The 25484-nt window shown below is 45.9% G+C and overlaps 1 protein-coding gene across 22 annotated transcripts in view; it reads right to left on the reverse strand.

Moving 5' to 3' along the window:
* Nucleotides 1–10498: 10498 nt before the first annotated feature.
* Nucleotides 10499–25484, reverse strand: part of RBFOX2 (RNA binding fox-1 homolog 2) — a 222554-nt gene continuing 207568 nt past the window's right edge. For 11 of the 22 annotated variants that reach the window (XM_051961672.1, XM_051961658.1, XM_051961655.1 and 8 more), the window contains 5 exons: nucleotides 25390–25429; nucleotides 20202–20233; nucleotides 18174–18262; nucleotides 17721–17793; nucleotides 10499–16205 (listed from right to left, as the gene is read on the reverse strand). In XM_051961672.1, the coding sequence (XP_051817632.1) occupies nucleotides 16151–16205; nucleotides 17721–17793; nucleotides 18174–18262; nucleotides 20202–20233; nucleotides 25390–25429 (289 nt within the window). In that variant the 3' untranslated portion in view covers nucleotides 10499–16150. Of the gene's footprint in view, nucleotides 16206–17720; nucleotides 17794–18173; nucleotides 18263–20201; nucleotides 20234–22509; nucleotides 22553–25389; nucleotides 25430–25484 lie in introns of those variants that run through there. The other 11 variants (XM_051961666.1, XM_051961664.1, XM_051961663.1 and 8 more) reach the window with 4 other exon arrangements.

Consider the following 25484-nt stretch of genomic DNA (forward strand, 5'->3'; position numbering starts at 1 on the left):
TTTTATACAGCTAGAAAAAATAATTCATCTGATAGAACAAAAGGTCAAGTATATAAAAGGATTTATTTTAAAAAATGAAAAAGAAGGTGACCTAGACATCTAGGTGACCTAAATCTCAAACTATATTAAAAAGTACTAATCATCAAAACAATCTGCTATGGGCTAAGAAATAAGTGTTGGATTAGTAGAATAGAATAGGCACACATGATACAGTAGAATGACCAGAGTAATCTAGTGTTTGATAAACCCAGAGATCCTACCTTCTGGGATAAGGACTCAATATTTGACAAAAACTGCTGGGAAAACTGGAAACTAGTATGGCAGACACTAGGTATAGAACAACATCTTATGCCCCGCTACCAAGATAAGGTACATGGGTACATGATTTAGAGGATAACACCATAAATTAGGAGAGCAAGGAATAATGTTCCTGTTAGACCTACGGGGAAGGAAAGAATTTATGACCAAACGAGATGTTTTTAATGAGATATAAAATGGATAATTTTGATTATATTAAAAAGGTTTTGCACAAACAAAACCAATGCAACCAAGATTAGAAGGAAAGAAGAAAGCTGGGAAATAATTTCTTACAGCAAGTATCTCTGATAAAGGTCTCATTTCTCAAATATATAGAGATCTGAGTCAAATTTATCAGAATCATTCCTCAATTGATAAATGGTCAAAAGATAAGTAAATTTGAAAAGTAGTTTTCAGATCAATAAATCAAGACTATCTATTGTCATATAAAAAAATGCTCTAAATCACTATTGATTAGAGAAATGCAAATTAAAACATCTAGGAGGTACCACTTCATACTTATCAAGTTAGCTAACTTAACCAAAAGAAAAAATAATAAATATTGGAGAAGATAGGAAAAGTGAGACTAACACTGTTGATGACGTAGCAGTGATTCAACCATTCTAGAGAGCAATTTGGAGCTATTCCCAATGGACAAACTGCACATACACATTCATCCAGTGATACCATTACAAAGTCTGGGTCCCAAAGAGATTTTTTTTAAAGGAAAAGGATCTACTTATATAAAAATGGCAGCTCTTTTGTGTTGGCAAAGAATTGAAAACTGAGAGGGTGCCCTTCAATTAGGAAATGACTGAATAATCATGGCATGTGATTGTGATGGAATTATAATTGTGTTATAAAAAATGATCATTGGGATGATTTCATAAAAAACTTAGAAGGATTTACATGAACCGATGCAAAGTAAAGCGAGCTGAATCAGCAGAACATCATACATAGTAACAGCAACATTGTAAAATGACCAACTTTGAATGACTTAGCTCTTCTCAGCAATACAGTGAATCCAAGACAATTCCGCAAAACTCATGAAGAAAAAAGTTACCCATATCCAGAGAAAGAACTGATGAAGCCTAAAGGGAGAGTGAAAGGAACCGTCTTCACATTTTTTTTTCATTTTTTTCTCTTTTTTCACAACATGACTATTATGGAAATATGTTTCTATAAAATTGCTTGCCATTTTAGGAAGGGGGAGGGAGAAAATTTGGAAGTCCAAATTTTTTAAAAATAAAGTTAAAATTTGTCTTTACATGTAATTGCAAAAAAAATTAAATAAATGGGTTATGCTAAAAATAACTTGTGCTCTTCTTTGGACTAAATAATTAGATGATGGGCAGTAACTAGAGAAGTAGCTGATGATGGGTGGTGAGCTGGCTTTATAGTCAGCAAGTCTTGAATTCAAGTCCTGCTTCTAACACATGATGAAGGATTCACTTAACCTCTCAGTGCTCCTTCTCTCCCTCTCCTCCAAGCAAATCCCTAAAACTATAAGTTGCAGATCAGTTGTTGGTCTGCACTAGTAGAGAGAATTTTTCCCCTGGAAGTTCCTTGCACTGATAAAATCACAGGATGAATCCAAAAGTGATCAGACTAGACTTGCAGAATAGAGAACTGTCTTGGATAATTTTTTGCTGTCGATTTCAGCAAAACATGGAAGAATGTCTCTAGTGTAACCCATATGGAGCAGATGGAGAGATGCAGATTAGACATGGCATAGAATGAATCACTGTTAACATGGGGAAAAGTCTTGAGAGGAAGATGGGGATCTGTCCTTGTTGCTGTGCTGTTTGACATTCTAGTCCTTGCCTTGGATGATGGCATGGGATGAATTTAACAGATTCCAGATTGCTATCAGTGGTGATTGTGTCAGGAGCTGTAAAATTTCACTCAAAAGGATAGAATGATAAGCTTGATTTCACAAAATGAAATGGAATAGAAATAAATGATCTATGCAAGGGCTCAGCTTCCCAAGCATAAGAAGGAAGCGCTATAGCTAGAAATCAGTTCATCTGAGGGAAAAATGATCCAGAGAATTTAATGATTGAGGAGCTCCAATGGAGCCAAAGAAATGGCGCAGCAGTCAAGAAAAGCTAATGGAAACCGCATGCTGCTCTAGGGGAAGGACGAGATGTCATTTAGCACGAGAACTGATGCTTCCATCGTAATCTTGCTTGGACAGAGCTACATTTTAGAAAAGATAGTAACAATCTCAAGTAGATTAGGTATCTTTTGGTGCTGTCTTTTGATTCATGCGTAAATTGGATTTAAGTGAAGCAGATTTGTACAAAATTATCCACCTCGTTCTCTCTTCTAAAGCCATCACTGTCCAGTGGCAGGACAGAGACAAACTGACTCAGGATGCAGCAGATGACTTTGTATCATCGAGCTCTCTAACACTTTTGGAGGAAGGCGGACAGGATGGGGAAGAGACTGGAGGATTTGGGATATTCAGCTTGAAGAAGGGCTATCACATGAACTTATCTTGGTTGGTCCAGTCTGATGAGGTGGAAGTTGCAAAGAGACAGACTGAGATTTCACACGTCCTAATAAAATAGTCTCTAATCAATAGTTAAATCTGTAAATTCTTGGATTTCCAAATCTCTGTAATAGTTTCCTCCTTGATTGGATTTGGAACCGAGAATGTGAAAGTCACGGTCTGGAATACATCGAGAGAGTTTCACAAATAGAGTTTTCCCAAAGAACAATGGGCTGCCTTCTGGAGAAGTGAGCTCCCCATCAGCAGAGGTCTGCAAACTGAGCCTGTATGTACTTACAAGGGAAGTCATATAGAGGACTTTTATTCTGGTATAAATTGAACTAGGTAGTTTGAAGGCTTTTTAGGTTCCAAGATTCTGTGATCCTAGGAAACAGGGCTAGGATTTAAATTAAGTTGTATTTAAATTACAAATGCCCTGCAATGAGAAACTAGTAGATTTGAAAAAGCATAAGATGACAAGAGAGAATTCTGGCTTCAATTCTGAGCCTGCAGTTACTATATTTTACAACAACAAAAACTCCACGGTAGTAATAATAGGGTGGAATAGCAGTGGGGACTGTTGCCGCTTTTACCATAGAAACCCATTTCTTTGTGGTGAACGATGTCAGTGCCCAGTGGTAAGAAATCATGGGAAATTTAAGAAGCACTCAAAAAGCTTTCAATGTAACGGCACAAATGAAGTTGGCAGCTATGAGTCAGCTAATTACCAGAGCAGATCTGCTTGGAAAGTGTTTCTTTTCTTAAAATATAGACAAAAGAAACGAATAGATATGTGTGATGAATTCTTCAATTAATCAGTTTGGTCAGAGAATGAAATCTTCAGATGAACTGAATTTTCGGAGTTAATGATTATAAATCCACCAGAAACACAACTCAGTAAAAATGATCATCTACTTCAACAACAGCATGAGTTACAAGTACTTCCCGTTGAAGGTATAAGATGTGATTTCCACAAATCCCACTCGCCAAAAAATGGAGTTAGTTTCTTTTTATTTAGAAATGGGGAACATGTTTATACATGAGCTCCAAAGGTAACGTTTTTAGCATTTCATATAATGAATTGTGACAACGTTCACTCTCTCTCTTATCCTGAGGTGCTGTCTTTTCACACTCACAGCACACATATACACAAACACATCCTCAGCAGGATCAGAAAAATAAATTAGGTCTATGATTCACAGGTGTTTTCACACAGCTTGAAGTTCTAATCTTTGACTTGCAAGTTAGGAAGAGTCTGTCAACGTGGCCCCAGAAGCTTCCCTCCGCCCTCCCTCCCATTTGTCTGATGGTTTTGGAAAGGCAATTTCTAACCGTGGAAATTGAGATGCGAAGCTCTCTCGATATATTCCAGACCTGTGACTTTCACATTCTCCGTTCCAAATCCAGTCAAGGGGGAAACTATTACAGAGTTCTGGAAATCCAAGAATTTACAGATTTGACTATTGATTAGAGAAATGCAAATGAACTCTGAGGTTTGCACTTCTCAGATTGGCTAAGATGACAGGAAAAGATGCTAAATATTGGAGGGGATGTGGGAAAACTGGGGCACTAATGCTGATGAAGGTGTGAACCGATCCATTGTGGAGAGCAGTTTGGAACTATGCCCAAAAGATTATAAAAACTGTGTTTTCTCTAGATCCAGAAATGTCTCTAGAGTTGATAAGCCAAAGAGATCATAAAAGAGAAAAGGAGCCACATGTGTACAAATGTTTGTAGCCACCCTTTTTATAGTGGCAAGGAACTGGAAACTGAGGGGATGCCCATCACTTGGAAAATGGCCGAATAAGTTTTGTTATATGAATGTTATGGGATAATTTTGTTCTGTAAGAAATGAACAGGCAGATTTCAAAAAAGCTTGGAAAGATATACATGAACTGAGACTGAGGGAAGTGAGCAGAACCAAGAGAACATTATATATAAGCAAGACTATGAGATGATCAGTTGGGATGGACTTGGCTTTTCTCAACAATGCAGTGATTCAAGGCAATTCCAACAGATTTGGGATGGAAAATGTCATCCACATCCAGGGAGAGAACCATGGAGGCTGAATGTGGATCAAAGCAGAATATTTTTACCTTTCTTCTTTCCTTCCTTCCTTCCTTCCTTCCTTCCTTCCTTCCTTCCTTCCTTCCTTCCTTCCTTCCTTCCTTCCTTCCTTCCTTCCTTCTTCCTTCCTTCCTTCCTTCCTTCCTTCCTTCCTTCCTTCCTTCCTTCCTTCCTCCCTCCCTCTTTTCCTTCCTTCCTTCCTTCCTTCCTTCCTTCCTTCTTCCTTCCTTCCTTCCTTCCTTCCTTCCTTCCTTCCTTCCTCCTTCCTTCCTTCCTTCCTTCCTTCCTTCCTTCCTTCCTTCTTCCCTTCCTCCCTCTTTTCCTTCCTTCCTTCCATTCTTTCCAGTTTGCTTTTTTTCCTCATGTTTTTTTCTTTTGGTCTGATTTTTTCTTGCACAACATGTCAACAAATATAGAAATATGTTTAAAAGGATTTACATATTTAATCTATATCAGATTGCTTGCTGCCTTGGGAAAGAGGAAAGCAAAGAAGAGAGGGAGAAAGATTTGGAACACAAAGTCTTACAAAAATGAATCCTGGAAACTATCTTTACGTATATTTAGAAAAATAAAATACTAGGGGCAGCTAGATGGTGCAGTGGATAGAGCAGCAACCCTGCAGTCAGGAGGACCTGAGTTCAAATCTAGTCTCAGATACTTAACACTTCCTGGCTGTGTGACCCTGGGCAAGTCACTTAACCCCACTTGCCTCAGCAAAGTAATATAATAACAATAATAATAATAATAATAAGACAGCTCTTAGCCCAATGCTTGAAGGCACATCATAAGTACTATATAAATACAGCTGCATCATCATCATCATTATTTGCCCAAGGTCACACAGCCCGTTAAGTATCAGAACTGGGAGTCAACTTTAGGTGTTCTAACCCCAAAAGCCATGTGCTGTCCCCCAGTCCTGCTCTCATGAAGCTTAGACCTCATCGGTCACCCCCTTTCTTTGTGGCCAAGTCAAAGGTCACCCCTTTGCTCCCTGGCTCGGGGTGAGCTTCTGCTAAGGGACAGCCGCTTCCCTCTTTCCTGGAAAGATTCTGCCCTTTGAGAAGGCTACAATAAGCTCCAAGCCAGATGCCTGTGGCTTAATCACACGGCCACCAAAAGCCATCTGTGAAGTTGCGGACAAGGCACTGGACGGCACCGGCGGTCAGGAGCGACCCTCCAGATCGTTTGGCCACAGGGGAGTCGCCTCCCCTGCACGGACACCATGAAACCTTAACGCTTTTCAAGGGACTGTTTCTCCAACTCAGGGGAACGATGGGGGTGATGGGTAGGGGGAAACGCCATCAGTCCCAAAGTCCAGAAGACAGAGTTGTTTGGCTGAGTTCAAAGCCTTATTTTTCAGCTGTTGCTGCCCAGCTCTTGAGGCAAGAGCAAGACAGGAATTCTGTGGGTTTTGAAGAACATTATGAGGGGTGTGCCTGCTTTTGTTGGAAGGATATTTAGGCTATGCTGGCTTAAAACATGGCTCCGTCCAGTACAAAATAGTGTCCTTTTCTTTAACACTCTGGCCTACAACAGAAGCCTATTCCCTTCAGACATCAGATGGAATATAAGTTCTCTGAAGGCAGCCGCTTATTAAGCGCCTTGGAGTCCCCGCTAAAATCCCGCCACCCGCAAGAAGCCTTAGTGCTCTTCCTCTGCCGATTCTCTCGTCTCCTGCTCATTTATTACCAGCTGTTTGCATATTGTGTGGGCTTTTTGAAGGCAAGAACTGTTGTCTTTCTCCGTATCCCTGCCCCCACATAGTAGGCACTTAATGTTTCTAGACCTTAGAGGTCACTGAATTGGAACTGTTAGCCCTTCGAAGGCAGAGTCTATGTGATTTTAAAAAACAAAAACAATCTTTAGATACCAGGTGCTTGCTTAACACTTAATAACGATTGACTCTTGAAAGGGACCCGTAGGACAGGGGTCCTCAAACTTTTTAAATAGGGAGCCAGTTCACTGTCCCTCAGACTGTTGGAGGGCCGGACTATAGTGAAAACAAAAACTTTGTTTTGTGGGCCTTTAAATAAAGGAACTTCATAGCCCTGGGTGAGGGGGATAAATGTCCTCAGCTGCTGCATCTGGCCCGTGGGCCATAGTTTGAGGACCCCTGCCTAGGACATCCAGCTCACATCCTCTTTAAGAGATGAAGAGACCAGAAGCCCCGAGAGTGATTCCTCCGAGGTCATACAGAAAACTCAGGACAAAATTGGGAATAGATTTCCAGGCTTATTGATTCTCTGGCCAGTGGATATTAACTTGATCCATCTCACGCAGCTGTATTATTTTTTTTTCAATCAATTAACCAATCACAAAGTTGTAAGTCCATACTCTGTACCAGATACAGTGTTAGAGGATACACATAAAATGAATGAAACAGTCCCTACTTGCAAGCAACTTAATTCTAATGATGGGAGATTAAAAAAAGCTCTCTCTCCCTCCCTATCTATCCATCCACTCGGTCTTCCACTCACCCTACTCATCCACCCATCTATCAATCATCTACCCATCCACGTCACTATTTATCCCCCATCTCTATCTACCTACTTTACATCTATCTTTCTAAACATATAACCACTAGATATATATGTCCATATATGTGTATATGTATGTATTTGTATTGTGTAGATATCTGTTCTTATAAATACAAAGACTATCAAGAAAATACAAATGAAGATTATGAGATTAGGCAAAATTAAGAATAAATCTAAATACAAGGGAGTTTGGGAGGGAGGGCACAAGGAGTTGGGGAATCAGGAAATGCTTGCTTGAAGCGTCTTGAAGGAAAAGAGTGATTCTGAGATAGAGGAGAAGAATTAGTCAACAGAAAAAAAGGTTAAAAGACAGTCCCTGTCCTCCAGGACTCACATTCTAATGAGGGGAGACAGCATGTCAGACAATGGTCCGTGTGAGATAGATCCGCTGTCAATGGAACATGACCTTGGATGGGAGGGGCTGACGGAGCGGAGGACCGAGAAGGGTCTCCGAAGCCGAGACTTGTGGGAAGTCGGGGAAGCTGAGCTGGGGGAGGTGGTCAAACAGTGCGGACAAGGCAGATGGCCAGTGCGAAAGCATGAAGGGAAAGCTCTGCAGGTGTGAGGAAGAGATCGGTTAGACTGAGTCAGAGGAAATAATGTACAATGAGGTAGGAAAGCTGGGTCGGGAAGGCTGATTTAAAAGTAAAACAGAGGAGGAGGCGTTTGCCGCTATCAACATGAGGAGAGGGCCTGAGCCATTCAGTGCTTGGGGTTTGGGGCCAGAACTCCCTCTCTCGGCTCCCAATAAATAATCTGGGCAGAATGGATCGATTGGGTATTTATTGCACATTTGGGAAGTTTAGCAGCTCTGACTCTCAAAGACCTTATAGCCAATGACAAAGTCTGGGCAAAGACCAGAAGGAGAAACAACGGAACTGATGCTCAGACTGTTCTATTCGAGATCGCCAATGGCCGACCCAAAGCTAAATCCGACGGCTTTTCGCCGTGGAACGTTTGTGATCTAAAAAAATAGAGAAGGGAGTTCAATAAATCTGATCTATGAGCAGGCCCAGTGACACATGCTTGGGGGCTTTCTCTCATCTCCTGGTTCTGCAGAACTGGTTCCACATGGATTCCCTCCTTGAGGGACAGGATGGGTCCTGCCCACATCTGCCATGTTCAGCACAGTGCCAGGCTCGTAGTAGGTGCTTAATACTAGTTGTCTTTTAGAGGCAAGAACGAGTCAGTTGGACTCCCTGGAGCTGAATCACCTGTGGCACTTTGGCTTTGGTTTTGCTTATCCACCTTCCTAGGGTCAAAACCTAGTCCCGAGGACTGCCCATTTCCAAAATGAACATGTTTAACTCGATCATCTTGGGAGTCCTTTTCTAAGAACTAAAATCTTACAAATTCTGCCTCCATCTGCTGCCAACCCTTGCAAGGGCTTCATACACGTGACTAGGTATGCTCTATGCAAATGTAAGCCAGGCGAGGGCAGGTCAATCTCCCAGCCTCGGTTTCCTCATCTGTAACGATAATCAGAGCAGCCATCTTGTAGGGCTGAGGATCAACTAAGACTGAATGGAAGGTGCACAAAATGAGATGTGGACACGGTCATTGCTTGAGCTCTCCTGGCTCTTAAGCCCCTTCTTTCTCCCTCTCCACATGCCTCCCTCCCTCCCTCCCCCCAGTGCCCCTCCAGGTGCCCAATCAATGAGCAATGACCTGGGCACTATTTGCCGGGGTGTCCCTTCCTTGTGGAGAGGGCACACTGCGCCAGCTTGGGTGACGAGTGAGTTTGCTGCACCCTTCATCTTTGCCCTTTTATTCTGTTAGAAGGCGAGGATCTCTAATTAAGGGAGCGGGGAGGGTCAAATTCAGCAATGAAGGTGATGTAAAAACAAAAATCAAACATTGAGTTTGATGGCTTCTTTTTAATGCTAGCAGACTGCCCTGGCATATGGATCCATATGAATTGCATGTGATTACGTGAAGGTGCAGTTTCCAGTGGCGGGAATAGACGAGGAGGTCACAATTTCCAGACGGCTCCTGAAGTAACGGGCTGAGACCCGTCGGATCTGGGCAGCCATTATATGCTCCCAGACAACTTCCCTCTCACCCACCCTCCTTTGCTCTTCACTGTTAATTCTCCCTCCTCTTCATTTTAATACTTAGTTCCTTTAGTCCACTGACGCTCCTGGAGGTGGGATGGTTTTCTCCTAGAATTCCCTGAATGTCCTCCAGGAGCTCCCAGGCCTGGCCCCCTCCCAGCCCCTGGCAGCACTAGCTAGTTCTACCCAAGTGTGAGGAGCTCTCTCAGTCCTTTCACCCATGAAATGGGGATCTAGATTAACATTTGAACAACCTCACCTCACAGGATTGTTAGACACTGTGCTTAAATCTGAAAGCTTTCCAGAAATCTCATTTCTGAGCCTGAGTTCCTGATGCAGCTACCCCTCCCTTTCTCATTTGTACAGAAGGGTCCATTTAAGTGAAGGGGATTCAGTCCCCGGCATCTTAATCTGGGGTCCACAAACTTACGTTTTTTTTTTTAAGTGTGTAATTTCATGATATCAAAACTGTTTTGAGAACGATTCAATTTTATAAATGCATTTGGAAAAGCATGATGCTTGACTGAACATATATAATCTACATCAAATTGCTTACTGTCTCAAGGAAGGGGGAGGTGATGGAGGAAGAGGGAAAATTTGGAACTCAAAAAAAATTTTTTTGACATGTCAAAAATTGCCTTTACATGTAACCAGGGTAAAAGAAACTCTTTTACAAATAAAATAACAATTTTTTTTTTAAAAAGCACGATGCTCCGAAGGAGCCGTGGCTCCGGTTAATGGAAGGGGAAGAAGAGCCCCAGCTCAGCAATCTCCCCCCACACCTTCCAAACATGGCTCCATCCAGCTTCCCCCTGAAGATCTCAGGTGAGACGCTACTTTCCTGTTTCCAAGAGCACCAGAGTTCAGCAAAAGCCCAGGAGTTTCCTGTTTCTCTGGCCTGAGTTTTAGCAGTAGCTCTATAGCTCTAGCTCCTTATGTCAACTATTCATCTTTAAGACCAGAAAAAAAAAGTTTTTTTTCTCGTCCAAATGAAATCCATTGTGGAGCTCCTGAGCCTGGAAGGACTTGAGACAGAGGCAAGCCAGAAATTGGTGTTTCTCTCTTTTATTTAAAAACAGTGCTTCATTACCATTTGCAAAGGTTAAGGCAGCGCCCCTCCCTTGCGAAGAGTTTATAAAAGCCAGCAACATGATCAATAATTTATACACATGGATAGTAATACAAAAAAAAAATAAGGAGTAAAAGCTAAAGATCTAACTACTCCGACCTTCACAATTCCAGCTACTTGATAATAATAGGAGTAACCCAATGAATACTGTATGGTCTGAAAGCTACTATACATTATGATACTTAACAAGAGGAGGGGGGTGGGGAGGATAGAGGCTGTCACAAAGCCCTGGGTGCTTCTCTGGGATTAGCAGGGAAACAGGACCCTGGGCAGCAGCTCTGGCGTCCTAGGAAGTGATGGGGGAAAGGAAGGAGAAAAGGGAAATGGAAGGAAGGGAACGAGGAAGGGAAGCAGGAAAGAAGAGAGGGAAGGAAGAGAAGATAGAGAAAGAAGGAAGGAAAGGACAGAGGGGGAGAGGGAGAAAAGAAGGAAGAAAGGGAGGGGAGAAGAAAGGAAGGAAGGAGGGAAGGAAAGATAGAGGGAGGGAGGAAGGATGAAGGGAAGGAAGGATAGAGGGGATGGAGGAAGGATGGAGAGAAGGAAGAAAGGAATGGAAAGATGGAGAGGAGGAGGGAAGGCCAGGTGGTTAAATATACAAGCATCCTATTTGATGCACCCTATGCCCCAAAGGTACCGGTTTTGCCATGGCAATGAGAGGGGGCAGGAGGAACTGCACAGAGGGATGATTCAGTCACTGCCATGGGGGGCTGGAGGGAGAGGAAAGGGGGGGCAGCTCGGTGGCATTTTTAGTCTTGCAATGATTTGAACTGAAAAGCCCAGAGTCTCAGGTAGGTCAGCCTGGGGGGTGCAAGTGACCTCTACACTGGCTGTTCTCATTCCGCAGCCCTAGCTTATGTGTGCCATCAGCCCCAGGATTCACTCCAGCTATTCACAAGCAGAAGTATAATGACAGAAAGAGAGACAGACAGATGGGCAGATGGGGGGTGGGGGAGAGAGGAGGAGAGAGAGAGAAACAACTTATATCCCTTAGAGGAAAAAAGGAGGATTAATTTATCACTCAATATATAATACAGCCAAACTGAGCTGCCAAAACACACGTGTGCACACACGCATGTACGCATGTACACACTCATACACACACACACACACACATACACACACACACACACACACAAATACTGTGAACAGAAAAAAAAAATCCCAAAACCGAGAGACAGACTGAAGCTGGGAGTCTTGATGGGGGATTGGCATTCCTCAAAGCACATTAGGCCCCAGGGCACCAAATAGAAAAAAGTACAAAATAAAACCCCAAATCCCCAACACGGAGCCCCTCCTGGGAAGCTAGCGGGGAGGGAAGAGAGAGGATGCCCCTTCTTGCCTTTCGGTGCCAGTCTCACCTGAACCCTCCCAGCACTGGCACTCAGACTGCCCGCCGGGCGCCGGGGCCACTCCTCCGGGCTGGCCGCTTCCTTAAAAGCAAGGTTTGGGTTTTGGCCGGTGGGCAAGTTCTCCGTGAGTTACCAAATCCCTGCCAACCAGCACTACCATGGCTGAATTGATCGACCGTTTTCCTGAGTAAACTTTAACTGGCTACAGTTGTGGTAACATGGAGGAGAACTCAACGGCAACAGCCAATTAGACAGCTCGGGGAACCCCTCCTCACCCCCATTCCTAGTGTCCTGGGTTTGGGAAGTAAACCACTTGTTGCTGTCTGGTGTGGGGACCCCCTCCCCAGGCCCAGCACCCAAATCAAAGCGTCTCAAGGACTTCAGCAAACGTGCGGAAAGACCCTGGCCCAGAGGCCGCCCCGGCAGTCTCTGCTCTTCCTTTCGACAAGTGTCGAGAGGACAGAGGGCTCGCAAGGAAGGGGGGGAGGGGGCGGTAAAGAGAGGGGCTTTTGGACAGTAACAGAGCCAAAAAATAGTGTTTTATGCAATCGAGAATCAAGTTTCACTGGTGTATACTACAAATGGTCAACATTTTCAAGAGCATGACAGAAAAATAAAGACACACAGAAGTTTACATTTGACGTTTACCTTGTCCACTATTTTTTGTCCTATTTTAAAACAGTGCAAACAGGTAACATACGCTTTAAAACCACCACTACCCAACCCCCCGCCCCCTCCCCCCCAACTTCCTTTCCTCCAGCATCCAGGGGCGAACCCTGTCCTCCAAGGGTGCTGTGCTAGAGGGCTGCCAAAAGCAGTGAGTGGCCCAGCTCCCCCTCTTTGGAGCCGGGCCTGGCAAAAGGGGAGAAGCTCCGGACACCCCCTCCTCCCCCCAGCCCCTCTTATCCTGGATTCCTGGCGCTCCCCAGACCGTTTCCCACCGGTCTCTTTACCCAGGGCAGAGGGAAGGGGAATTTATGATGCCCTATTTGCATATTCTTGGGAATTATATGTTCCAAGCCCCATTTTTACGCCCCTTGCTTTCGGAGGCTGCTTAGTATAACTAATAATAGGATGTCCCTAACGAACTTTGACTCCTTCACTTCCTCTGACTCACTGAGCGCAGCAGACCCCGGAGGGAAGAGGCGTGAAGATATCGCCGCCTTCCCCTCCTCAGATCCCTCAGCCCGGGTGCTGCCCGTCTCAAGAACCGAAGCCCGCAAAGTTGGCTCGATTGGCCTAGTCGTGGTTGCCAGCCAGAACGCTTTCAATGCTTTTCCCTTTGGACTCTGCCACCATCACCAGCTCCGCAAAGGCCGGACCCTAATGGCTAAACCCTGGCAAATCTGAGCGGCCCAATGTCCCGCGGGGAGTTTGGGGAGGACTGGGAGCGGGAAGGGAAGGCTCTCATGAGATCTGTCCCGGGTTTTGTGGGAGGAACCCTATGCAATCACCCAGCTGCCAGAGCAAACAGCGGAGGAAAGCCTGACTTACAGAGTCTGGACCCAGAGCTAAGCAGGGAGGCCATCCCGCTCTCAGGTAGAGCCGGTCCGCAAGGGCTTGGGGCCTGCCACTGACCTCCTCGGACAAGCTTCCACTTGGCTGTTTTGTAAAAATCAAATGACAAGAGAAAAGAGGATGCACCACGAGCATCTGAGGAACCTGCCTCTAGAAAGCCCAGGTCTGCGCTGGATGCCGGCCTCTCTCAGGCCCTTGGGGGAGCAGAGCCTCAGTCCTCAGCCTCTACAGGAGCTGAGCTCCCCAGGGTCCTTCTGGGGAACACCGCCCACAGCCACTGGGGACAAGGAGCCCGGCCTTCTGGGGCCCACAGCCAGAACCAGCTGAACTGAAAGGCTGAGAGGAGCTGACTCAAGTGGTCATCCCCGGCAACTAGCTTCTCTCCCCGCATCGCGTCTCTCCTCTTCCCGGGCATGAAATGCCAGTGAGAAGCATCTCTATGCCCTGCCCTTTCAGGCTGCTACTGGGGATCTTAGCTTAGTCTCAGCTCCAAAGGGCATCTTGTGGAAATCACACTGGATCGAACATGACACTAGACTGCACTCAGATATCTGCTTTCATCAGTAAATGCTCCCCTTCAAAAAAGAAAAAAAGTCAAAAGAACAAAACCCACTTCCCCATTTTCTAGAGTTTGTGAAAGCCCCCCCCCCCCAATTTTCAGTCTAACTAAAAGATTTATATACACACAACAAAAATTGTCTTAAGAGCAAACCAAACTTTGGCTTGGGGAAAAAAAGCCCAACAACAAATGAACAAACCTTTAAAAAAAAAAAAAAAAAGCGCTTGATGGACTGGCAGTCTGGTGTCCCCAAATGAGGTCCCCAAGGCCTCTGTTGTCCTTCTAGGATGGGCGAGCATCTGAAGGAGAACTGAGGCCCGCATCGGGCTCTGGATGGCCAGAGGACCACCGGATAACCGCCCATCTGGGGTGCCTGACCTCACAGCAGCCCGGGCTGACTTTGGGGGCGTGGTTAGCTAACAGCCTGTGCCGGAGCAGGAGTCAAAACCCAAACCAAAAAGCTCTGCCTTGGTCCCCACCCGAGCGCCGACGGAGAGGCTGGGGAGCCCCTGAAAGACCACCAATGCCTTCTATTTGGAGAGTGCTGCAGAGCACTGAACTTGCCTGGGCAGAGTTAGCTAGCAGCTGAAAGGGAACCTCTCTCACCTGACAGAATTTGTCCAACTGAGACCAGATATCAAGACCCCCACCTCGCTGCCAACGGTCACTGGCCTTCTCTTCTGGCGACACGCAAGATCCCTGCTCTTCCAAGTCTTTCCTCCCTACTGGGGGTTAAAAAGCAAGCCCGGGGGCCACACCTGACATCCTGTAGCATTAACTCACCAAGCAGCCCAGGGGCTCAGTTCTGTGTCTTTGGGGGATACTGAAAGGCCGGGGGAACGGCCACCAAGACTTGAGACTGTGAATACAAGTGACTCACTCAGAAAGGCTCTGGAAGATGGAAATTCCTATGGCTTTAGAACCTACACAAAGTGCCCCGGCCTGCCCTTCACAGGCCCCAGTGACCGGAGCTGGCTCCAGGGACAGTTGTGTTGGCCCGCGACATCTTGTGCTTCAGCTTTTCCAACAGACTACTGGACTGACTTAACAGAAGAAGGGGTGAGGGCGGCGGGACAGGGTTCTCTCTGAATCAGAGCACTCTGCTGTCCTTTCCTTTCAACTTTCCCCCTGCCGCCCCTTTCTGAAGGCAGTCATTAAGCGATATTCCTGGATCTACAAACAGAGGCCAACGTCTAGTCCTTTGTCCCCGGGTCCTCAATTCCTGGTATTTGTGGATATGGAAGCAAGGGTTTATGAGAAAGGAGATGGATGAGCCAAACCGAGGCAAAAGTAGAAAGCAGAATCAGCCCAGCAGCACTGCTGGGATTACAGGAAAGGAAAAAGAAAAAGAACAGTTTCCACACTCCAGACTTCATTCTAAGATCTGTTTCCTAATGAAGATTGTTTTTTTTTTTTTTTTAATTATCCAGTCTAGGGCAGGTTTGGTGATCTCGGTGCCAATCAGCCTGTCGGTGCGTTATCAACAATGGGTATGGTTATCACTGGAGGGATATCAGCAATGAATGGGGAAACAGGAGAAGGGAAGAGGAGAGAGGAAAGCATCTGTTAGTCTCCGGCTATGCGAACCCTCAATCCTCCCTGCCGCCCCTCCACGTGGGGATCCCAGCCACAGTCCATCAGGATTGCCCACCAAAGAAACATAAAAGGCAAAGAGTTGGAGAAAGGAGGGAATGGAGCCCCTTTCCCCGTTGGCCAGTCCCACAACTGCTTGCCGCGCCACTCACTTCGGTCATTCTGCCTGTTCACTTCTGATTCATTGAATGGGTCACTTTCTAAAGTCTTTCCTTCCTCATTAACTGCCTCTTCCGTGATTGGCAGAATAAGCTACGCACGGACATACAGACATGGAAATGCATCGTTTTTTTTTTTACCACAGTTAAAAAAAAAAAAAAAGAAAAATGCACAATCTTTGGAACAAAAGAATTAAAGGCAGAAATTTAAAGGAAAAATACATATTCAAAGAACATAGTGAGGTATAAAAAAGTATTTTCTCTTTTTTTGTGTTTTTTTTTGTGTGTTTTTGTTTTTTTTGTTTTTCCTCTTCATCTTGCTATAGAGTTCCTCTAGGAGTAAATATTGCAATAGCCAGGCCTCATGAATGGGGGGCTGTCCCATCTGCAGGGGGTCACGTCACTTCAGTAGGGGGCAAATCGGCTGTAGCCACCTCGGTATAAACTTGCCTGTGGGAATTAAAGGGAGACAAAAAAAAAAAAAAGACAGTTGAGAGGGGGCCTCAGGAGACAATTTGGAAAAGGAGTTGTTAGAAAAAGAATGGCTTCCTACAGAACCCAAAGTCAGGAGACTACACTTGGCTTCTGTTGACAAAGTCAGGAAGCCTTTACACTACGATGCTGAAACCAAAGTCCTACAAATTCATTGCTGAGTCAATGTTCTCAAGGAAAATAGGAGAGGGAACACTTACCTGTTTAGTTAGGAAAGCCCCTACCATCCTTCATCACCTGATGTCCTCTCACACTCCTCTCATTTCCCCGAGATGCCAATGCTTCCATCCGGCATGGCTGGTGCCATGGGCACCTTGCTCCCTTACTTGATTCCAGATCCTAAAGCTCGGGCTATGTTTCAGTTTCCAGCACCAAGTGAGGTGCTCTGCCTCGGTCAGAACAGGGCTGGCTCCTCTATGTGCCTGTTCTGTGACCCTCATTCTCACTCTTTATTCGCTCAACCCTCCTGACTCCAACACCTCAGGAAGCGTATCTCAGGAAGACCTCTGAGTCCAAGCAGGGCTCTGAAAGCTTCTGACGCCGCAGGAAGCCTCCTGACTGCCTTCTTGCCCAGATGGATCGAGACCCTCTCGAGGACACATTCCAGGTCCCCTGCATTCCCTCTCATTCACCCCTGTTAACCTAAGCCTACATGGGCAAACACAGCTTCCCGGACTCTGAGGATCCCACAATGGCCTTTTAAAGTCTTTCAGTTTGCTCATCATTCTTATTTCATTTTAAATAGCTCACAAGGAACACAATCTCCCAGATGCAGAGACTATCCCCACATCTTAGGTGACGATTCAGTGATGAGGGTTCGGGGTTCAAGACCTTACTAGGTTTCTAGGATGCGCCAAAGCCCTTCCCTGTTAAAATCTCAAAGAACTCAGAGTCAGCTCCATGTCACAGTGAGGCTCTACAGGCGGCCCTTTATTCCTGCTCTCAAGGAAACTGTTGCCACCTGCCCATTTCCGCTAACTCTGTGCTTTCCAAGGAGCTCCCTGGTTTTACTTTGGTCACTGATTAAAATGTCATGCTCCGTTACAACGAGGAAGTGCCAGTACACAGCTTAACTCTGGGCCTCGGACACTGCTCACCCTGACTGAGAAAGCCCCCGAGCCCCGGAGGACCCTTGGTGATAACCTCCTAGTGGGCACAGAAAGTCTAAACACCACACCAGCAACGTTAAGAATCCCGTACGGATGCCCATAAGCAACATGGGAAGCAACAAAAAAGTGTTCTTTTTTCCTTCCTCACAATGACGCACCCTCCTTATCCCCTCCTGCTGCATCTATGTGGCCCGTTAGGCTCCCCCTCCCACGAGGCACAAAGGGGCGGCAGGAGGTAGTTCTAATACTTTGCTGGGGAAGGCTTCTCATGTTACCCATTGAATCTTTTACCACCCTGGATCTTTTGTAATCTGTGGAAGAAAGAGAAGAAGAGAAAAGCCTAAAAGAAGGAAAACCTACTTACCACAGCGCCAACTCCGTAGCTAGCGGCAGGGGCAAGGGCATGGTAGGGGTCTGCTGTATAAACCCTGCCATAACTGAGAAAGAGAAAAACAGTCAGTCTCTTTATGGAACGGGAGAGATCTGGGTGATGACCTGAAGAGCGGGTTTGGGTCTTATAAATATGAGAGTGCCTGGTCTGAGGTGGCCACGCCGGACAGTCCTGACTGGGGGAAGCTACAGATGCGGCCCCATTCTCGTATGTGTTAGAGGGAATGCTGGGATGCTAGCAGAGAGACATAGACTTGAGGTTCAGGATCAAAGGGGGAAGAAAGTAGCGAGCTGGAAGAGAGGGGCTCCATGGCCCCGAGGCTGGGGTAGAAGCCACAAGGACCGAAGCCTTTTTTGGAGGCACCCAGGGGAAGGCTGGCCCTCTCGGCGTCACCTCTGAGGGGGTGGCCCAGCCCTCACTACATACCCGTCGCTGTAAGCGGCTGCGGCGGCGGCAGCGGCTGTGGCTGCTGTCGCAGTAGCAGGTTGTGCATATCTGTAGGCTGCATATCCACCCTAAAGGAAAGAAAAGAACTGACTTTACAGAGACCTCTCCCTACAAAGGGGCAGACACATCCACACACGCACACGCACACTCATACCCACGCACGTTACCACACACACCAAGGAAAGGAAGTGTTTCAAACTGCATTCGTTCCCATGTTTTTCTTTTATCAGAAAAGTCAGCTTCACTCTCTGTCCGGCTTTGTTCTTCATGCTATTTTCCTGACAGAAACGACTCCTTAAATTAACACGGTCCATGCAGTGGTGGCATTATCTCATTGTCCTTATTCCAAATTTGGGGAGGGGGATGTTGGTGAGAAGTTCAAGTTCTCCATAGGAAAAGTCAGGTCTGTGGTGTGTATGTGTGTGTATCAGAGAGAGAGACAAAGAGGAATCAGATGGAGGAGAGATGGCAACCATTTCATTTTATTATTAAAAAAAAAAAAGTTTTGAACAGGGTTTTTGAGAGAGAGACAGACAGACACAGAGAGAGACACTGAGAGAGAGAGAGAGACAGAGAGAGACAGAGACAGAGAGACAGAGACACTGAGAGAGAGAATCAGAGAGAGAGACTGAGAGAGAGAAAGAGAGAGAGACAATCAGAGAGACTGAGAGAGAGGCAATCAGAGAGAGAGAGAAAGAGAGAGAGAGAGAGACAGATTGGGAGATAGAGAGAGAGAGACAAAGAGATTTTTCTCCTTCCAAACAAAAGGAGGTAGGCAGATGTTTAAAGTGTATTTATAGTAGGCACAGAAGTGATGGTTGCAGTTAGCGCTCTGTCTACAGTGATTTGATATTCTGTAGAAGCAACGTGGACCCTCTGGTAAATAACAAACTTTCAAAGAATGGGCTCTACCACAGCAATCTCCAAACTGGGGCTGAGTTTCCCAAAAACTGACAACCATCTGACCACCCCGGGGCCGAGCTCTGTTAGCCTGATGGCACTGCACTGAATTCCCCGAGGTTCACCAGGGGTTCTTGGCCAACATTATTGTTCACGACAGATTTCCAAAGGGCAGGGAAAACGGACAGGACACCCTGGAACTGGGGGGAATTGGAAGGACAAATGCTGTCCGCTGCCCTTTTTGAATTATACTGTTAATCGGCACATTGGTGACAGAGAGTGGATTCGGAAAGACTCATTCTCTCTCTGAGCCTCCAGTGAATGTTTCAGGTCCGAAAAGGCAGAGACAGACTGTTTCCCCAAACATTCACTAGCAGATTCTACTGAGCAAATATCAAGGTTTTCATGGAACATGAGAACAAAATGCAGTTTGAAACAAAAAGCTTCTTATCATCATCTCTTAACTGAGGTTTATCTTCAAAAGGAAAAGGGGTAAAGACTGGGTTCAGGCGTGGGAGGGAGTATGGCACCACGTTTATTAATCACATTAAGAACTAAGCATGCTGACATCTGGAGCTAAAACAACCAGCAAAATCACCACGTTCAGACTGTATTGGCTAGACTATCTATCCCAGCATTCTCTTGGGACAGCCGTTTGCCCTAGGCGCTACCACAAGCTTGGTGAAGTCACAGCCTCGATTACTAGAGCGTGCAGCCACAACGACCTGGTATTACGGAGACAGTCAGTCACCACTTGAGTTAACATTCCATCCCCTAACAACTGGCCCCCCCCAGCCCAAGGAGAGGAAGTCCTGCCCACCCTAGCCCCTGGTCCCACACCACGATGTTAATAATTATAACAAGCAATAACCCATCTGTTATATCAGAGAAGGGAACAGAGACTCCACTGAGAGATTTAGAGTGAGGTGCTAACATGTTTTCAGCTGACTGCACGAACAAACAAACAAAAAGAGGAGAAATAATCCATTGGATATATGGAGTCATGAAATAGCTGATGTGTATTGCTTTGAACCATGCACTGATGCAAAAATGAAGCAACCATTAATAAAAATTAAAAAGGACATATGTATTTACACACAATCAGACCTGTCCGATCTGAAGCTGTTTGCAGAGTCTATCTGTGTATGATTTGAAATAAAACAAAGAGTGGGAATTAGCATGGCCCAATCAAGTTTCCAATGGAGTGGAACATGTGGACAGCTTCAGGGAACTGTGGGATCCGAATAAAATGGGCCTGGCTGAGCCCAAGCCAAAGAGAAACTGCCTCCTAAAAAGGGACGGCTTCCTCAATCCTCCGTCTATCTTTCTGCATGCCCGTGGCCGTTCCGCTCGGGAACCAACCCTGCCCTCTCGCACTGCTCCCCTGGCCCGAGCTCTTAGCTCTGACACGGTGGGATGCTGTCCTGTAGGATTCCTAGGTAACTGTGAGCTCTGCCAAACCTGCCTACAGCTCCTTCCTGATCCACACTTTGGTAATTGCGGCAAACCTTGCTCCTACGTTAATTTCTGTGCTTGTTGGAGAACCATCTTTTCCCACCGTCCCCTCTCGTCCTTGTTTCCAGGCAGAGGCGGCCCCCAAGTTCCTTCCTCTCGTCCCAGCTCGGCCTTTGTCTCCGGCTTTGTCAGAGGCAAGAGGAGTGGTGTGGGAGCAATGCGAAGGGCCCTGACAAAAAGCTACTCTGCCTCACCTCTGCCGAGTGAGGAAGGCTCTCGGAGACTGCCGTCCCAGGAGCCCGAACTGCTTCTCTCAGAGTTCCTAGCCATAAAGACCTCTGAGGCTGGGAATACAGATCACAGTTTACATTTCCTCTTTTCTAATGACTGCTGATCTCTGAATCATTGATTAAATGTCTCTTGCAGCCCAATGTCACAGACAGATCTGACCAGGGTGAATACCATACAAAGGGCCCAATTTTCACCAAAGCAGAAGCTTCCCGATATAATCTGACTATCCCCTCGGTGAGCCCAGCTGATGTGCTCTCCCTTGCTTCTGTTTTTCTCCAATCTCCAAAGTAAATGAACTTTCTGTTTGCTCTTAGGTCTGCAGTGAAACAGTGCTTTGGCAAAGATGTGGTATCAAGACACTCTTCCCTCCTTCTCCCTGCAGTAAGAGGCCCGGGCAAAGAGGTGGCTGTTTGGAGGGCTACCAACAGATCCCGTTCAGGCTACATTGGGAGGGCGAAGGGGAAAACAAGAAAAGGGAAGAGGAGCTTCCACCATCGGCAGGATGTATCCTGGGTGTCTGGGAGTCACTTCTCTTGAGAGCTAAACATGCACAAAAGGCTTCTGGGGTTGGTGCCGGGATTATGGAGTCACATGTTGATTCTCTGTAGCATGTGAACAGCACCCACTGAAAGTGGACAGTGTAGCCCTTAATGGAAATTGAAACAGTTCTCCCAAACCAGAGGAATCAAGACAGTCTGGTATGGACCAGTCCATCCAAAAACCTTGGCTAAAACCCAAATAAATCATCTCAGAGAAGGTCTCGCTATGACCCACTTGGTCTGTGATGCTTCTATATTTAAGATCGTGGCAGGAGAGGACACCCAAGAAGTAGGGTAGTCTGATGGAAAGGGCGTCAGACCTGGGATGGGGGAATCCTGGCCCTGGCTCTGACACAATACTGATGTGAGCAGAGATAAGGCAGGTCCCCTCTCGGGGACTCAGGTGTCCTTGTCTGTAAAACGGGGACAATAAGTCTTCTACTCTCTGTGCCATGGGGCCCCAACAATGGGAATCGTTCTTTCCTATCCCTTCTGAGCTTACTGGCATACTCGTAGAGTCAGTAGACTCTTCCATTTCCAGCTTCCTATGCTACAAACAGTCCTTCTTTTAGTTCATTATTGCACACTAATCTCTCTGTCCTTCCTGAGAGACAAGAGGAAGAATAGGGAGGAGTAGGGGACGAGGGTCCCGGCGCACCTGCACTGCCCCAGCGCCCGCTGTATCCTCCTTACATGTACTGATTTGGGGCCTTGGGACCCCAAGTCTGGTTTCTGAGTTCCTTCCCATGCCCATTCTCCCTGCCAAGAAGAAGACAACCAAGACTCTGATCTGATGTGCTTAAGCGCCAAATAAAAGGGCAGGCTCTAAAACACTGTGGATAGAGGTGAGTGATGAACAGAAAGGGGTGGCAGCTATGGGAGCGGGGCCTTTGGGCTGCCTGGGGTCAGGACGAGAAGACAGGTCTAGAAGCAGGCCCGTTTTGTGGATGAGACACGGCTCTGTGCAGTGCAGAGGCAGGGGGCCTTTGGCCACATGCTCACAAGTCTCCACTGTCCAAAAAAAGCCTCTGTTCCCATCTCTAATGTGGAGCTGGAATGGTTAGTAGAATTCAATTTTTCCACTGCAATCCACAATCTGATTGGTTGGCAGGTCACACTGGCACTCCTACCTGAGGTATTTTAGCGCTAATGATTGGTTCCTGTAAGACTATTCTATAACAGAACACAGGGAGAGCAGTTCAAAAAAACACAGCTGTGGAAGGAAACAATCATACAAGCGGCCGCGAAGGGCCCAGCCAGCCTTTTCTTTTCTTTGGATGCAAGCATGCTTTTCACGGACAGAGCTGAGTCTCCGGAGCAGTTTGTGGTCCCCGTTGTGTGTGAATCAGGGGCTGCTGCTCCTGCCCTCGTGGCTCAAGGAGAGGAGCCGCCTGCCTGCCTCCCTCCTGCCCACCCCAGGGAGGGCCTTTACAAAACGCAGGCACAAATAGCTTGACTGGCCTCCAAAGGAGAAGAAATTGTGAAGGAAACGTGAGGCCTTTCAAAAAAGGAAAAAAACATGGTTGGCAGAGATGACTGCCCCAGGACAGAAAGGAAGAAGGAAAAGCAGGTCCGTAACTCCTATCCTAATTTTATGACAAAGGGAAGCTGAAACAACTACAGGCAGAAAGAAAACAACCTCTCTGGCCTTCCCTCAACCTCCTCATGGGTCTTTTCTGTGACCTCCAGAAGTCTGCCTTATTCTCTCTTCTAGGCTCCCCCCTCAAGAAGGTGCCAGAAGGTCCCCAAGAAAAGCTTCTGCAGAGGGGTCAGGAGCCTTAAGGCGAGGTCACACTATAAATGCACCCCTTGCTTCTCCTGTCCAGGGCAAATATAAAAGGCCACATTATCCCACTGACCTTGAGCTCACCAGCTCTGGCTTTTTTCTCAGGGTTCAAGCCCATTCTAGGATTTGCACACACAGAGGGGGCTCTTAATCAGGGTTATATGAACTTTCAAAAAAAACTATTTTGATGCCTTTGAAATCCTGTTTTATCTCTTTTATGTACTGAAACACTCTCCTCTGAAAGAGCATCTATCGGTTCCACCAGACTGCCTGCCCACAACTGAGATCAAGGAAGCCCGAAGGCTCAACAATACCCATGTGGTCACTGATTGAGGGAAGGCGAGGAACAGCAGCACCCGTACCAAGGGCAGCTGGGTTAAGATTTAGGGAATGGCCCCTTTCTCGGTCCCAGAAGGTAGGACGTGTCCAAGGTGTGAGAGCCCCCCTCACAGTTTTTACACAGCAGGGTTGTTAATACAATGCGTGCAGGATCATTTGCAGAGTATAAGAGACCCTAAAGGCCACTGAGTGCAATCTCTTCATTTACAGAGGAGGAAATTGAGGGCCTGTGAAATAAAGGGATTTTAAGCAAATAATTTATAGTATTTTAAGGAAATATGTGTAGCAACTAAAAAATCTTGAATTAAAAAAAAAAAAGGTGAAAGATAAAATCAAATCATTTATATTCATGTTTTTACCCAAATATCCAAATGTGAGATATTTGTCTCAACAAAACAATTCTGGGGAACTATATTTGGGAACAAATATAGGTGTTTCATGAAAATGAATATGGGAAAATGGAAGCAGTCTTATGCAAATACACAGTGAACTGAGCAATTTGGTGTAAGGAAGAATTCACGTTCTTTAACCTCAAGTTTCACTGTGAAACAAAAAAAGAAAAAAGACATTTCTCAGTGCTTTTTCTGCTGAGATGAACCGAATACACCCAAAAGTGTGAACTTTCAGCAAGTCTGTGCACACAGATACTCTATGTACAGCCTCCTCAGGTCTGTCTCTGAAGGCCATTCTGTAAGCAGGAAAGCTGTGGTCCACCAACTATGAGAAACAACTGTCTCAGTCTCTCTCTAACTCTAACTTAAGCCCATCTCCCAGTATTTTTAGTTAGGCTATTTTGGAAGTTCACAGCTTTTGATATTCCATGTGTCTTCTTGAAGGACTGGGGAAAGACTTTCTTGTTCAAGTATCTTGATTTCCAGAAGAGCCCAACAACTTATTCTTACTGAGTAATTTCCTACTGTCAATTTGGGGTGACTCTAAGCAACTCTTCAGCTAAGGGCCTAAGGCCTCAGGGAGACAAGATGACACCGAGGGGGCACTTTTCCTACCTTGATCGATTATGACCCTGTCACCACAATTTCAATTCTCTACAGTAAGAGAGTGGATCGGGAAGTCCTGTGGATAAAGGATCCAAGCTAAGAGCTGAGGTCAAACAATTCATGTCCAGAAGAGACATCTCTCAGCTGAACTGTCTCTTTCTAGCCAAATGTTTGCAAGGAAGGGAGGTACTGGTTCTGTCACATTCAGATTCTCACTGTTAACACTTCTTCTGGAGGACTCTAAAGAAAAGGGACAATCCAGGGCAGGGCTGGACTTCCTCTGGTAAAGTTGAAGGTCTCCAGTGTATAGCACTCTGACTCATCATGACTCCTTCAATAGGATAATAACTTACTCTCTTAAACTTATGGGAACATAAGGTCTAAGACCTGAGTAGTGAGGGTCTACTGCACAAATCAAGACTGAAAATACCTAACGAGGGAGAGAAACAGAAAAGAAAGGAAAGAAATGGGAAGCAGAAAAGGGTGAGGGCGGGGAGCAAGGTTGAACCAATTCTGTTATTTACGTAAGGTACATAGGGGAAGGTAAGATAATTTTTCAATCATCTCTTGGGTAGCTTAGTGACCCCAGAGAATGCCTGTGCATGAGGAAGGGAGAAGAAAATGTTCAGTCAACTGACCCTGGCAGTTAATGATCAGGAAACCCAAAGGCTCAGGTCTTTCTTGCACCCGGGGGGCAAGCGCAGGGACAGAGAAGCATGCTTGCATTCTTAACTATATAAATATCGATGTCTTATGTCCACAAAGAAGAGGAAAAATCAAAGTAAATAAATTATATTCCAAAAAAACCAAACCAAACCAAACCAACAGAAAAAAAAAGGCTGGCTCATCAGGGGTTGGGGTGAGAAGGCCCCAGTGTGTGTACTTACATAGAGGTCAGCACCGTAAAATCCGTCCTGGTAAACCACACTGCAGAAAATCCACACAAAAACAAGACCAAAAAAACAAAAGAACAGAAACACGT

Source organism: Antechinus flavipes, chromosome 5, assembly GCF_016432865.1.
Source record: "Antechinus flavipes isolate AdamAnt ecotype Samford, QLD, Australia chromosome 5, AdamAnt_v2, whole genome shotgun sequence".
In the NCBI taxonomy this organism is placed as follows: Eukaryota; Metazoa; Chordata; class Mammalia; order Dasyuromorphia; family Dasyuridae; genus Antechinus; species Antechinus flavipes.